The following is a 14,771-nucleotide window of genomic DNA, read 5'->3' as shown; positions in this document are numbered from 1 at the left end:
ATAGTAAAGCAGCCTAAGTGCTAGTGTTGGCCAACACAAAGTGACCGGATTATCTATCTCTTATGCTTTCGGGGCCAATTCTTCTGATACCCTGAGGCTCGCCAGGAACTATATACCACTGTGCTTCATCACGAAGTACGCTGTCTCTTGGATCTTCTCAATTGCTTACTCTCCTCAGTTCTCTCCTCAAGCTTGGGGACGACAACTTCGCTTTTTTCTTCTTTGACCTCGGTGTCGCTGTCTGTTATAGTAATTGTCTTCTCGACATCTTTCCGGGTGCCGTCTTCAGAAGTTCTATAGCTTATCTTGACCACGGTAGGTTCGTCTTCCTTTGCAGCTTGGGCTGCAAACTCCCTTAGGTCAGCAGTGAAGAGGACTGAATGAGCCCAGCCAGCATATGATCCCCACAGATTCCGGAAGTGATCTCCAACAGCGTCGTACGTAGCCTTGTTGAGTGTTTTGGCTTTTGACTTCCCGAACTTGTAGTCTCTTTGAGCAATTTGCCAAACGTGAGTATCAACTGGGACTGCCTCTCCCCATCCAAGACCCATTAGGCAGACACAATCGGCAACTTTAGGTCCAACACCCTTCAATGTGAGAAGCTGTTCCTGTGCCTCCTTGTAGGTTGCGTGTTGCTCTTTGGGTACGGGTGTCGTATTGAAACCTGGCTGTTCAGGATTTCGAAGGCTCTCCAGCCAGTTGCTGGGCTTCTCTTGGGCAACAATCTTGGCTGTTTCGGCGATATACTTGGCCCGGTATCCGAACCCTAGAGCTCTTAGATGGGCTTCTACGCCATCGCCGGTCAGTGCCTGAGGACTTGGAAAGTCATGAAATGCTTCATCGCCCATATATGCAATCAACGGACCGTAGTGCAGGCACAACTTATGCACCTAATACAGTGTCAGCTTCTAAGCTCAGGGGAGTACTCTGTTCGCTCACCATTTGTGATATACGTGCAATGTTGTTGTTACTGCTGCATATGAAGCATATCAAGGTTTCCCAAGCATCTTGCCTAAGAATGCGAACACCCTGGAACTGCGGTGCTCTCTTTCGGAAGTTGGAATCTACCTCCGACCATTGCTTATAGAGAGCTTCAAGCCCAGTGTCTAGATTGAAGTAGTGCCGTAGAAGAGACTCTGTGTCTTTGGGCTCTGGTGTCTTGGGTTTGGGTGCTGGGAAGGTGACCTTGTAGTGCAAATGGGTAGAATCCTGCTTCAAACGAAGAAGTCTTCCATGTAAAGTGCAGGTCCTGAGAGAGTCAACACTTGGGCTGGTATGCTATCTCGGGAATTGCACTATAGACTCACCACTCATGGTTGATCTTTTGCCATCTAAAAGACTGTCCGCATCGTAGAGTGGTGTTAATGCAAAGCTCTCCTAGAGTGACAGGCAGCTTCTGCCAGTCCGTCTTTCCTACAATCGACATCGAGAATAATACAAAGATTCAAAGTTTGTTTCTTATATAAAGCGATACATTCAATAAAGACGAGAATCAATGACAAGGTGAGTGAGTGGTAGAGCAAAGTTGAAAGATATAGACAACCCTAAGTCCTTATGATGTAATTGGCTCTTGGGGACTTCAGTGGCGTCTCAAGCTTATTGTCCCTGGAACAATTTAGCAGGAGGGATCGTCCTCACTTTCTGGAAAGGCCATCAAGTTCCAATAGTCCATAGCTCATGAGTATAGAAATGTACAGAGAAAAAATCAGAAAGCCGAACAGGCAGTAACAGATTTGAGTGCTAGAATCTCATACAGTACCAACCTAAATTCCAACCTAAACTACCTGATAACTGAGGTTCCCTTTACTCAGTCGAAACGCTCCACTGCCTATTACTGTACTGTAGGTACCTATGGCGCTGAGTTTTTCGCAAAGTCAGGCCCAGTCTAATTCCACGCTAGGCCTAGAACCTACTAGCGCTAGCGTCTCCTGGCAAAAAAAGCTCCAGCCTCGCGCGATGCCTACCAGCTCTTTGAAATTGGAACTTCGTTGCAGCTTGAATCAACGACTCCGCCTGCTAACCATTCACACTTATCAATTCCGGAGAATCTGTTCAATCTTAGGAGTCGCTTATAATTGCTACCACAATGAACGGTGATAGCTACTCTTCCCGAGGTAAGTTGATTGAAGTCCTGGCACTTCATCGCGTCGCGTCGCTAACCCTTTCATTGCAGACGGGCGTCGGGGTGGACGAGATTATCCTGTAAGTACACAATCTCATCTTGAAAGCAAGATTAAATCTAACTGTTACTCAGCCCAGAGGTGATAGAGATGATCGTCGAGACCGACACCGAGACCGGGACCGCAGGCGCTCTCGCTCACCAGACCATCGAAGCCATCGACGAGGTGAGGGCGATGCCGATGCCTACTCCTCCAGCCGAAACCACCGTGACCGTGAGCGCGAGGACAGATACTCTGGCCGTGAGAGACGAGGTGGTGACCGCGAATGGGACCGCGACCGAGGATCTTCCCGTCGGGATGCCAGGCGCGACGACGACGATCGACCGAGCAGGCGAGAGCGAGATCCTTACGATGATCGCCGTCGCGGAGGAGGCAGGGACCGACGTGAGGACAGGTTTCCTGCGCAACAGGAACGCCGAAGCGCAAGCCCGCCTCCGAAAAAGCGAGAGCCGACTCCGGACCTGACAAACATCGTTTCTGTCCTGGAGCGCAAGCGTCGCCTGACACAATGGGACATCAAGCCCCCAGGATATGAAAATGTTACGGCCGAGCAGGCTAAGCTCTCGGGCATGTTCCCTCTCCCCGGTGCACCTCGACAGCAACCCATGGATCCTAGCAAACTACAGGCCTTCATGAACCAGCCTGGGGGACAGGTCACAAGTGCTGGTTTAAAGGCGAGCAACTCTCGTCAGTCGAAGCGACTTTTGGTTTCCAAGATCCCCGCGGGCACAAGCGAGGACGCCCTCATCTCATTCTTCAACCTCCAACTCAACGGACTCAACGTTATCAATACCACCGATCCCTGTGTCTTGTGTCAATTCTCCAACGACCGCTCGTTTGCCGTTCTCGAGTTCAAGGACGCCCCAGAGACCACTGTTGCCTTGGCGCTGGACGGCATTTCTATGGAGGCCAGTGATGCTTCAAATGGCGCAGATGGAGGGCACCGCGGTCTTGAGATTCGCCGACCTCGTGACTACGTGGTACCTGCAGTGACCGAGGAAGTTTCTTACGACCCAGAGGTCGTCTCTAATATCGTTCCCGATACCGTCAACAAACTCAGCATTACCAACATCCCAACTTTCTTGACAGAAGAGCAGATCATCGAGCTTCTTGCAAGCTTTGGTAAGCCCAAGGCTTTCGTCTTAGTCAAGGATAGAGGAACTGAAGAATCCAGAGTAAGTAGCCTGGTCTGTTGGTATAATTCTTGTCTAACAATCTTAGGGTATTGCTTTTGCTGAGTACCAAGACCCTGCCGCATCTAACCCGACCGCTCTTGATACCCTCAACGGCATGGATATTGGAGGCAAGCAGATAAAGGTTAGCAAGGCCAGTATCGGTCCTACACAAGTCGCCAACTTCGACGTGGGTATTACTGCTATCAGTGGTCTTGCTTCTCAGACTGCCAATGAGGTTGAGAGCAGCCGTGTGCTTCAGCTTCTCAACATGGTCACTGCCGAGGAACTTCTGGATAACGACGATTATGAAGGTATGTGACCCCGTCTAGTCATGTGAGCATATACTAATTCCATACTTAGAAATCTGTGAGGACGTTCGAGAAGAATGCTCCAAGTATGGCAAAATCCTTGACGTCAAGGTTCCCAGACCTACTGGTGGCAGCAGGCAATCTGCCGGCGTGGGCAAAATCTTTGTCAAGTACGAGAACACCGAGGACACAACAAAGGCTCTGCAGGCCCTTGCGGGACGCAAGTTTGCCGATAGAACTGTTGTCACGACATATTTCCCAGAGGTACGTCTACAGTTCCCGAGCTTTGTCTTGCAACGACTAACAAAATACACAGGAGAACTTCGATGTTGGCGCGTGGTAAGATCATACTTAATATCGGTTCCATTCGAGGCCAGATGCAGAAAGAGATGAGCTGGTCATCTTGGCTTAATGGACTAAAGGGGCGGGGGTCTTCTATCGGTGTACGGATATCGTTTCAATCGAAAATGTAAAACAGAGGATATGACAAGCACTAGTCTCATTAAATTTATTACATTGTCAAAAGATCAACAGGTGTCTATGTCCTAAGCGCTAGAAGAACTATATCTACCGCTGAGTCTGCTTAAAGGTTATCCAGTCGCCGCCGCGCTTGATATCCAGTGTCACTCATTACTAGCATTGCGATGCATCACTTGTAACTGAGACGAAAAATCATTTGAAGCAAATTTAAATCAATGAACGATGACATTTACTTGATAGCTATTTAACGTTTCGAATATATTTTGTACTAATGAGATCTGCATTCTGTTAGTGTCAAAGTATAACAGAGTAAACAAGTAAAACTTGGAAAATAACCAGAGATCAGAAGTCCTGTTCATTCATTGAACCCGAAGGCTCTAACATAAGAGGTACCAGAATAAAATAAAAGTGATTTATCATCATGTCGAGGTTGGAAAAGATACTAAGAAATGCATTGAGACTGACTTACCATAGTTAGTAGAACTTGCGCAAAGCCCAGGCAGAAGCTCTGGGCTGTTTGATATCAGAAAAGAAAAAACTTCAACTCGCGACAAGCAAGAGAAGAGGAAGATGAGTAAGTAACGCGACATTGGCGCCGCGCTCGGACCACTCACGTGACTGTTATCGATGGAGTTGAACCGCCCAATCAGATAGCACCACTCTGCCCTAACTAAGCGGAAAGTGATTTTCTATCCCACAACGAAAAGACCTCCAAATCTTTGAAAGTTGAAAGTTTCGCTCGCAACTCCGTAACCGATCCTCATCCAGCACCACCACGCCAAACAGACAAGATGGGCCGTCTTCACAGCAAGGGAAAGGGCATTTCTGCCTCCGCTCTCCCCTACTCTCGATCTCCCCCTGCGTGGTTGAAGACCACCCCCGAGCAGGTCGTCGAGCAGATCGCCAAGCTCGCCCGTAAGGGTGCCACTCCTTCTCAGATCGGTGTCATCCTCCGTGACTCTCACGGTATTGCCCAGGTCAAGCACGTCACTGGTAAGAACTGCGCGCGAAACGACATGATGGAAGATTTGAAGGCGCTAACGCACACAACTCAGGTAACCGAATTCTCCGAATCCTCAAGTCTAGCGGTACGATTCCCTGAACGAAAAAATGGATGTGGCGGTGGAACGAATACATCTATATTGGAGAAACACCATCTCCCTAATGCCTCTGTGCGGTTGAGACTGACAGAGTGATTTAACAGGCCTCGCCCCCGAGCTCCCCGAGGATCTGTACATGCTTATCAAGAAGGTACGCAAGTCATGATGGAATTTTTACGCTTGAAATAGCCCGCTAACCTATTTGCCAGGCTGTTGCCGTCCGAAAGCACCTTGAGCGCAACCGCAAGGACAAGGACTCCAAGTTCCGTCTCATTCTCATTGAGTCCCGAATTCACCGGTAAGCTCGAGCTTTGTCTCTTTGGCTCGTGATAGGCTAACATTTGAAAGTCTCGCTCGTTACTACAAGACCGTCGGTGTCCTTCCCCCCACCTGGAAGTACGAGTCCGCCACTGCCAGCACCATCGTCGCTTAAGCGGACCTAAGACGACGGCTCGCCGCATTGGATGGAGGTGATGGTTTCCCGGGTCATGGAGTTGGAGGACAAATTATGGAAAAAGTTGCATTTAGAGCCATGATGCTTATTATGCTCGCCCTGTCTGGGAGGACCGACAGCGAAGTCGACTGCTCAAATAGAAAGCTCTTCGACCGCTGAACGCATGTGTATGCGATGGGTGCTACTCAACCCAGTGACGATAAATTATTGAACCTGAACGCCATCTATGCCTGCCATTACCAATTGCTTCTTTTATGTGAATAGTGATCCGATATCTAAGACCTAACCAGTCCCTTCCAAATCTTTGGACTTTTGAATGAGATACTCCCCGAGGACTCGGAGGGGGTCACTCGGTCTGGCACACTGTCAGTAATCTATGTCTTTCTGAGATTAACTTAAGATGGTGGTGAATTACTTGTCTTTAGCCAGTTGCTTCATGCCTTCGAGCAGCGCTCCAGTGACTTTTGTGTTGAGATATCGCCGTGTCGAGTCACCATGTAGAGGAGCTTCAGCTGGGATATTGACACCAGAATCCGGGTGTGCGGAGGCGGCTCTAGATCCCTGAGCTGGAGTTCCTGTTCGTGCAGGTACAGGACTGGGCGCATGAGCAGCTGGAGCGGGAGATGACTGGAGGGTATTAGTCGATACAGCTTCGAGCGCAAGGCATTTAGGGGAGCCATGCAGAGTTAGGGTGATTTGAAGGGGATTATCTGTCGCGATAACCACGGGGAGGGGCACATACAGGATCAACTGGCGCATCAGACATCACCACATCCTTCGGTTGGTCTGCGGGGAGTCCATTGACAGCAGAATCAGCTGGTGCTGCAATTTGGGGTGTATTCGTTGCCGTTTCGTTCTTGGAAGTTTCTTCGGCCATTTCGATATTCGAATTATCAACAGTTGTGATTGCGACTGCGACTACTGAATGATATGTATGAAAGCTAAAATCAGTAACAAGATGCAAAGGGGAATGATGTTGGTCAATTGTACATTGATCAATCGCGCCGGTTGATTGTCGGATCGGAGTTGTAACAGTGAAAGAGCACCCACGAAGTCATGTGCTTTCGTGTCAGCGAACGTGCCTTACCTCGTAGCTTGTTATCGCGTCCGCATATTGGACTTAACCTATACGTCAACAGTACTTTCACAACTCGGCAATCATACAGCACTTCTTCTTTGGCTGGTTTGATATGGCTGATGTGAAAATATGGACGCATTTGTGACAAGGCTTCCAAAGCCGCAGAGTCAACTCCGAGGTCAAATTCGACCTGACTCCCCTGACAAGGAGAGACCTTTAAAGCGAGCTAAACGGCAGGGATCACCAGGTTCCGACAGTGATCATTCGCATGATTCTAGAAACGAGACGTCACCAGCCAAAAGAATCCAACGTAATGAGTCAAATAAAAATGAACAACAAGACGAGGGACACTCTAGGCCCACGGACATCGAAAGCGCATTACCGCCTACAGCTGAAGGCAAAGAGGCCATCGAAGAGTACGAGGCGATGAAGTCATCGCAACCGGCAGCTGAAGAAGATGACGATGACAATGGCGCACCAGAAAAGCCGAAGCCTCTCTGGGTTAAAGGCCAAAGTTCTATATACGTGGATGCCTTCAACCTTGCTCTCGATACCGTTTTAGAAGAAGAGTCTCATCTGTTTGATGAAAAAGAAAATGACGTCTTTAAACAATGGAGAGCTCTAGAGTACGAGGCTCAATATCTGTATGTCATTTTCTTAAATGCGTAACGAACCATCCACTCACTTTAAGCCAGATATGTTCGATTGTTTCTCAGAAAAGCTGCATGGTGGCATCGCCATAACCGTCTTGGCTATCACAGCGACATCTCAGATCTTGAAGCAGCCATAGCTGCCCTGCAATCATCTCGTGCATTGCCGCACGATACCACTCCTCCGACACTGAGCCCTGTTCATGGTATTGAACTTGAAGAGTCCAAGTTGGGTGATGTATTTACGTTTGCAGATGCATCGGAGGAACACATAAAATCTGTCGAAGAAGCTGCTTCACTACTTAGTCTGGATGAGCTCAAAGACTTGGCAAAAGAGGCCAAGATCCAAGGGCGCAACAAATCAGAACTCATCAGTTCCCTCGTACGAATGAGCAAGCAACAGGCTGGTTTGATGTCGGTTGGTCTTAGCAGACATAATAGCCGTGACTCACCTTCTGATGACCAGGAAAACAAAGACGCCAAAGCAATAGTCAAGGCGAAACTTCGACGAGAAAATTCGAATCGGGAGCAGCACTTTCTGACCAAGATACTGAGTATCCTAGGCCCTTGTATTAGATCATCGCCATCGGTTTTTAAACTTTTTGAGCGTGTTCATTTGGTGTTCTACAGGTCGACCGAATGGACAGAGAAGTCTCTTACAACGATTATTCTTGCCAAAATTGCACGGCGCCATTTCCCTGAATACATCGTCTGCAGAACGTCCACGATATTTGCATCGCGTCTACACCTCTTGGAATATGAATCCGCTATTCGCATGGAAACGGAAGTCGACAATCTGGAGTTCCACAGTCCGCCTGGAGAGGAAGGTCTCAGAATGATGATTGAAATTTTTGACAGAGTTTATCCCCGATGGAAAACATTAGTTAAGGAAGAGCAGCAAAAAGAGCAGACAGTATATGAGATGGGCGAAGGCGCCTACCTGAGACGATTCACACCCGGTCATTCTTACACAAGAATCGTTCACAAAGCAGCACCAATATTCGCAAAGCTTAAGGAACATCTCAAGGAATATCAACTGCTTACCGAGCTTCTCGACCAGCGATTGTTCCATCCAGCCAGGAGAGGCGGCTGGTATCAGCGTAAAGCTTTGTTAGAGGAACACTATATGCCCACTTTGGACCCAGATCCTAAATTTAGAGACCCCGAACAACAAAAAAAGCACTGGAAGAAGATAGCAGTAGCCACTTGCGAGGCTGGACTTCAGGACCCAGACTGTCATCTCATCTTTCATTATGATCTACAAAAGCGACTGGTCAAGCTCGAAAAGAAACTGCGCATTCCACGTCGCTTGCAGCATGACTTTGGTCATGTGAACCTGGCAAAGCCCATTGAGCACACAATTGAAGGAATTCAGATAAAAAAGGACATTGTCGCCAAGCCCGGTCGCCAAGTATCAACGAAGACGATATGGTTCGATGAGCTGGACACAAAAGAGGAGTGCAATGTTGAAGCAATGTGCCTCAGTCAATATCGATCAGAAGGGTGGAAGGGATATCACGCCGAGGGTGGGATTATACGCACGCTCTTTGCATACCTCTTCTACGACATTCTATTCATCTACATCCCGAATGTTTTCCAGACTGCCTATCAAACATGTCCACTGGATCTGCATACTGATGCCTTTTATCCATCCAGAGCCTCCGAGATTAATCACAGACTCGTTGAGATTGCGAATGGAGAAGCGCCAAAATTATTGCGTGAGGTCTGGGAGAAGGAGCACGAGAAGAAAACGAGTGTGGTAGGATTGAACTGGGATTTTGAGGTTGATGACCTCGTGGAGCTTGTTGAGTGCTTCGAGGGCAGCGCTCTTGCAGCGGTCTGCAAGGTGATGGCACAGGAGTATAGGCAGCGAGGCGGAGGTATTCCGGATCTCATCTTGTGGCGTACCGCCGATGCGCCGGAAGGACAAACCAAGGAACCTGGAAAAGCAAAGGGAGAGGTTATGTTCTCTGAAGTCAAGAGCGCAAATGACCGGCTCAGTGATACCCAAAGGCTTTGGATCCATGTTCTTACAGGAGCCGGGGTCAAGGTCGCACTTTGCAACGCCGTAGCAAAGGAAGTGAGAGAGGTGGAATAGTTCCATGTCCAGGACTCTTGCATAACGGCTCAGTCTCTCAAAGGATCTTTGGTGATATTGAATCACATACAGCTTGAACGGGGCACTGATGTTTCCAATAAGTTGAGCTATGCATCTCGAACTTCCCGCTGCCCTGTAATTTCACAATGCGCTTCTAGCTCAGCCAAGACACGGCGATCTGCTAGTTCTGGAAACACTATATATGGCCATGAGCAAGGAAGAGCCATAAACTACGTTGCTATTGGATGCGATTTGGTGTTTGAGCCAAATTTAGCAATCGCCAAAGCAGCTTGGAAACATGATCAAGGGGCCTTGTTCCACCCAGCAGCCCGGTCACAACGGTCTCAAACTCGTTTCTAATCTCAGACTCAGGGCTGAGGGTTCCCTCCCAGTTTCAGATAGGCGGGAGGCGTCGACTAGGTGCCTCGCCGGCATGGTAGCCAATGGAAAGACAGCAATGGAGACGGTGTGATGCGCAGGGCTGTCACATCACCACATGCGCATCTCGTCACTGGCGTTCTCATCGGGTTGGACAGGTCGCTGGTAATGTGGGCTACGGTTCTAGGGCTTGTAGTCTCTACTCCGCTTGTTACTGGAGTCGCTGGGCGCGATGCCACGAGGAGCCGGGCTTCAAAATAAGAGAAGAGTACGCGGGGTAGCTCGTGCGCTTTTCACCACTCGGACCTGTGCCATGGTCAAAGGGTGATAGCGTTCCAAAGGCTTGGTCACCTGGATGACGAAAGGTGATGAGGCTGCTTTAGGCGCGAAGAGCCCAAGCTTATGTTCTTGGGCGCGGAATCTTTACATGGCTGGTCACAAGTGGATTTGTTGATTTCAGTAACACAGGCAGATATCTCTCGGTGACAAGACTTGGAGAAACAAATGAAAACACGCCTACTATGTGCAGCTAGCGCGCTGTATCCCTCGCAGTAGGCTGGGTAGCATGCGCCAAACGCGTCGACAAGAGTAGCAACGAGAGCGAGAGGGGAGACAGACGCAGCGCGGACGCGGACGGAGATGGAGACACCTGAAAGCCAGACGAGACGACACGACACGACAAGACATATAGCGCAGGCATTACCATTACAGCAGATGAAGAAAGGACGCTTCTGCATGTAGCCATGTTCTTCAACTCAAAGAGAAGCCCAAGTCCTCACCAACACAAATACCCACAAGTCCTGGGCGCTTAGCAAGAATCCAATCACATCAACCAACGCTCGATGGTGGGTGATGGGCTCGCCGGCCCCATCCAATAGCACGCTTGGCTCTCCATGACCCGGCGCTTACAAGCCCCGCTTGGACCAGGGTGCTGGGTCGCCAGAGAAGTCTTTCTGGTGGTTCCAGGGGTTGATGAAGCTAACTATTGAGCCCCGGACGACCTAGCGGGGGTGGGTGTGCCGGCATCCATTCTTGGAGTTCAAAGTCCTCAGTCCTCAGTCCTCTCTCTCTACAGAGACTATGGTACTGTACTAATTCACTGCAACCACAAGACATTGCAGAACATACTGTGATGAAATACAAAACTAAAGAGGCTCAAGATGCACCGCAGTGGAGAGAACTACCTGAACCATGTCACGAGCAGTTGTATGCCTTTTTTTCGCCTTGTTTCTATTCGTGTCTGGACTGCATACGTCCCGTGCCTGCGACCCCAAAGTCGACCCAGTGGAGTACTGTACTCGATTCACGTCTTTGCATACCATCATAACAAAGATCGCGAAACACGAAAGAGAAGAAAAAAACAAAGTCCCGCTCATTCGCGTGTCTCCTCCCTTCGGTATTCGATTTCATTAATGGGGGGGTTTGTCGAGATGATATCTTATTAGCTGTGCTTGGTGCCTGCTCAACCACCCATGTAAAAACCACTTTACAAGGAACCAGGGTTTAAATATTCTTACGACGAGATTAACATACTAGAGCGATAATAAGGCAGACAAGTGCGGGGTGGGTTTCTGCAAGAGAACCTTCGAGCTGGTGGCCTGCAAAACGGCCGTCTCTGCGACCCAGATAGACGTCGAGGGTATACCCGTTATGCGGCCAGCTCGGCCATGACAGATCCATATAAACAAACAAATAAACAACACCACAAGAGGAAACAAACACGATAGTTCTTTAGATGATGGTGAGGTTTGCCACAGATCGCTTCTAGTTGTGGACGGCTACCTTGACTCATATGATCATGTACGTACCAGTCAGTCGGTTTCCGTCACCAACAGGACACAGATCAGAGCACGCGACAAAAATTGATGTTGAAACAGCCCATGGCTTTGTGTATTTTGTACTAAAAACGCTACCACGAGCTGCTTTTGTGCCCGGTACACGGGTCCACATCGTTCAAAGCGTTCCCTAATTCTCCTTCTCTTTCACGTAACCCCTGCTGAAGGTTCTACGTTGTTGAGTGCCTAGCTCTGACTGTCGACTACTTCCTAGTCGCAGATCTCTGCTCTCTCTGTCCCCAGCCCCTTCCCCCTCCTCATGTGTTGGTATCTTGCTTCTTGGTCGATGCTAAGCCCCCAGGGAACAGCAACGCCAAGTGATAATGAAACTGTCAAACGCCGTCAAACTCCTTCAGTCGTGCCACCCAAGTAGCTCCAGTAGTGTCATTCCGTTTCCAGTTCAACTCCTTTCAAGGCGTATCAAATAAATTTCAACAAGAGAATGATTGAATGATAAGGGCGATAGATTTCGCCGCCAAGTGTCGAAGGCCTGCTCCAAGCTTTGCCTTGTGTGCGTGTGTGTGTTCCGCCTACTTGTCGTTTTTCGGTATATCTTGATTGTAATGCATGTCTAAACAAAAGAAAATTCGTTATGTATTCGAAGGATCGTTAATAGTTGTGGGTCGGTTGAATAGATGATCGGTGTGAGTGTTCAGATAACGACTCGAGGTAAAGTAGGTCTATTCAACCTTGCGCCTCTTGCCCTTTGGTGCAGGTGCCATCCTAGGAGTGTATGTGACTGTTCTCGTCACCACTTCTCGAATGTGTCGTACGCTGGTCCGTGAAGTCTTTTGCTTCTTCTTCTCTAGTAAGCGAGCCTTCAGAGCCGCGTCCCAGTCAAACACTGATGAATGGACTGGTCTGGCACTAAAAGGTGATCGAGCAGTGCTTGCACTCATTGGGGAGTCGATATACGACACACTTGGACTGGGAGGCACCTTGAGGCTTGGGAAGCAAGCTGGGCCAGTAGGGGGTGCAGACATAGGGGCAGCGCAGGTGAAGGGACTAGGAGGCACCATGGGGGCCGTCGCTGGAGGAGTTGGACGGCCCGAAGCCTTGGAGGTGATGCTTGAAGCTGATGATGGAGGACTAGCTTCGCGCTTGCAAGAGGTGTCGGTTTCCTCACTAGTTGCCGTATCCGGGAGAGAGTCTGGGGTTGTCAAGCCAGAGCTCGTAGCAGGAGAGTTGAGGGCCATGGCCTTGGTGAGGAAATCAGTGTAGGCCATGGGTGGGCTTATGGGCGTCTTGAGAAAATCCGGGTCAGGCTTGAAGGTGAACGAAACAGCCGAGATAGGAGTTGCCGAAGTGATCTCGGAGGGAAAGGTAGCGGTGACGGGAGTGGTGAGCTTCCCCAACTTTGGCTTGGTGTGAGGCATGACGGCGGTTGATCTGACCGTAGATTTCGAGGTCAAGGCTTATTATGGGTGAGTTGAATAAGTGCGAGCTTGGTTGAATATGTAGATGTGAACCAGCAGCCAATCCCAAGCACTGGGGATTAAGAGTACAGGCAGATAGAAGCAGCGAGCGAGCGAACAGACTGACTGACTGACTGACTGGAGAAAAAGCGAGGGTCAGAGGGTAGGAGAAGGCAGCACCAGATGGTTATAAGGAAAGGACTGCGTCAAGTGTTTGGCGCCGAAGGATGAAATTGGAAGAGGTGGGCGCTTGAAGAAGGGAAGGGGTGTGAAGCAGTTGTAACAATGTGGAGCTATGACGGGTTACAAGGGTGAAGGGGTAGAAGTTGAGAGGCGTGTATTGATGGAAACGACCCTAGCTAAATGTGTGGATATACGGGAAACCATCAGACGGGGCCGGGCGGAACAACCACCAAAGCAGCAACATGGGAAGAGCAGCACACGACAATAAGAGAGCAAGCAACAGTGACAGCGACAGCGCAACACAGCAGCAGCAGAAACAGCAGCAGAAGGCGCGTACGGAAGTGCAGGCGGCTACTGCACGAGAAGCGACGCGAATAAGCCAGCCAAGGGTGCACAGCTGTGATTATGTTCCTCTGCACTGCTAGTGCTTTTCTTTGCTTCACTTTGCTACCTATGCTCTCCTCGATTTGAGTCGGTCCAGCCACCTTCTTCACCTATGTATGGATGGTATTTTGCGGTCTGCAAGAGGGTACTGCGAGGATGTGACTGCGTGGTCGTCTTAGTGGGCAACGGCGGTTGATGCAGTCTGCTTGATAATGTCACTCTATCTCTGCCACTCTTTCCTGCCCGGGAACTGCCAATCGGCGGGCGGATGGCGCGCTATGCTGGTGACAGCGACAAGTCAGGTCGGCTGTGTCAGGCTGTTGGGAACTGACTGTACAACAGTCATAGTAAACTGAGGGTGTCCTGGCAGACTGGCCACGAGCCAACGGCTGGTTACAGACTGTGATAGAGATCTTGTGGAAACGTATCTCTTGCAACTCAGTAACTCGCGTATCGGAGCGTTGGCTATGGACTTGTTGGCCGGCGGCTCAATAACTCGGATTCCATGGATGGGTGGATGATTGTGTTGTGGGAGGGAGGCGCTGTAATGGCAGCACTGGAAGTTGTTTGGTCGCCAAAATTGATTGGGATTGGTTGGCTTTGGCGGTGATAGTCGCGTTAAAAGCAGCGGCAACAGGCTACGCCTAGTCGAGCGTAGAGGCAGGATGTGAGCAGGGGGGCGGGAGGCATCTTGATTCGACAGAGTCGGCGTCCGTGAATTTAGCGTCTTGCTTTTTTTATTCTCGAATAGCCCCTAGTCGCCATCATCCTGGCCCAAAAATCTCCTGTCAGAGACCTGTTTGGTCGCTGAAGCCGTTGCTGGCGCCGGGGATGGCTTCCACTGGCCCAGATGGTTGGGGAGGGATGTGATTCGACAAAGGCCAAAGGCATGGGGAGGCTTTTGGGCAGCTGCTCGGCTTTTCACAAACTGGTCAGTGGTTTGGCTCACGGCGACTCAAAGTACCGAGCGAATAGGATCTTATCCATGGCTGTTTCCATGATTATGACAGCGATGAGGTAGGTTTAAAGCTGACGAGTAACGGTCAATGCTGT

General features: G+C 49.6%; 5 protein-coding genes across 5 annotated transcripts; 2 read left to right on the top strand and 3 right to left on the bottom strand.

The window, feature by feature from the left end:
* Nucleotides 1-128: 128 nt before the first annotated feature.
* Nucleotides 129-1,426, bottom strand: FIESC28_11373 (uncharacterized protein; the record flags this gene model as incomplete). The annotated part of the gene is made up of 3 exons (XM_031165497.1): nucleotides 129-890; nucleotides 940-1,249; nucleotides 1,308-1,426. 3 exons carry the CDS (start codon nucleotides 1,424-1,426, stop codon nucleotides 129-131), a joined length of 1,191 nt encoding a protein of 396 aa, XP_031010454.1.
* A 660-nt stretch (nucleotides 1,427-2,086) lies between these two features.
* Nucleotides 2,087-5,676, top strand: FIESC28_11372 (uncharacterized protein; the record flags this gene model as incomplete). Its single annotated transcript, XM_031165496.1, has 11 exons — nucleotides 2,087-2,114; nucleotides 2,174-2,202; nucleotides 2,255-3,355; nucleotides 3,402-3,666; nucleotides 3,716-3,927; nucleotides 3,980-4,002; nucleotides 4,826-5,136; nucleotides 5,199-5,231; nucleotides 5,348-5,394; nucleotides 5,453-5,541; nucleotides 5,592-5,676. 11 exons carry the CDS (start codon nucleotides 2,087-2,089, stop codon nucleotides 5,674-5,676), a joined length of 2,223 nt encoding a protein of 740 aa, XP_031010453.1.
* Nucleotides 5,677-5,979: 303 nt separating this feature from the next.
* On the bottom strand, nucleotides 5,980-6,574 carry FIESC28_11371 (uncharacterized protein; the record flags this gene model as incomplete). The annotated part of the gene is made up of 3 exons (XM_031165495.1): nucleotides 5,980-6,052; nucleotides 6,113-6,324; nucleotides 6,440-6,574. 3 exons carry the CDS (start codon nucleotides 6,572-6,574, stop codon nucleotides 5,980-5,982), a joined length of 420 nt encoding a protein of 139 aa, XP_031010452.1.
* Nucleotides 6,575-6,904: 330 nt separating this feature from the next.
* Nucleotides 6,905-9,523, top strand: FIESC28_11370 (uncharacterized protein; the record flags this gene model as incomplete). The annotated part of the gene is made up of 2 exons (XM_031165494.1): nucleotides 6,905-7,419; nucleotides 7,471-9,523. The coding sequence occupies 2 exons, from the start codon at nucleotides 6,905-6,907 to the stop codon at nucleotides 9,521-9,523; spliced, it is 2,568 nt and encodes an 855-aa protein (XP_031010451.1).
* A 2,893-nt stretch (nucleotides 9,524-12,416) lies between these two features.
* FIESC28_11369 (uncharacterized protein) lies at nucleotides 12,417-13,112 on the bottom strand (the record flags this gene model as incomplete). Its single annotated transcript, XM_031165493.1, has 1 exon — nucleotides 12,417-13,112. One exon carries the CDS (start codon nucleotides 13,110-13,112, stop codon nucleotides 12,417-12,419), a length of 696 nt encoding a protein of 231 aa, XP_031010450.1.
* Nucleotides 13,113-14,771: the final 1,659 nt, after the last annotated feature.

Source organism: Fusarium coffeatum (assembly GCF_003316985.1).
Source record: "Fusarium coffeatum strain FIESC_28 chromosome Unknown BRIP53273_contig_389, whole genome shotgun sequence".
Taxonomy (NCBI): domain Eukaryota; kingdom Fungi; phylum Ascomycota; class Sordariomycetes; order Hypocreales; family Nectriaceae; genus Fusarium; species Fusarium coffeatum.
Note: the sequence above shows the minus strand (reverse complement) of the source record. Positions and strands in the feature narration are given on the sequence as shown.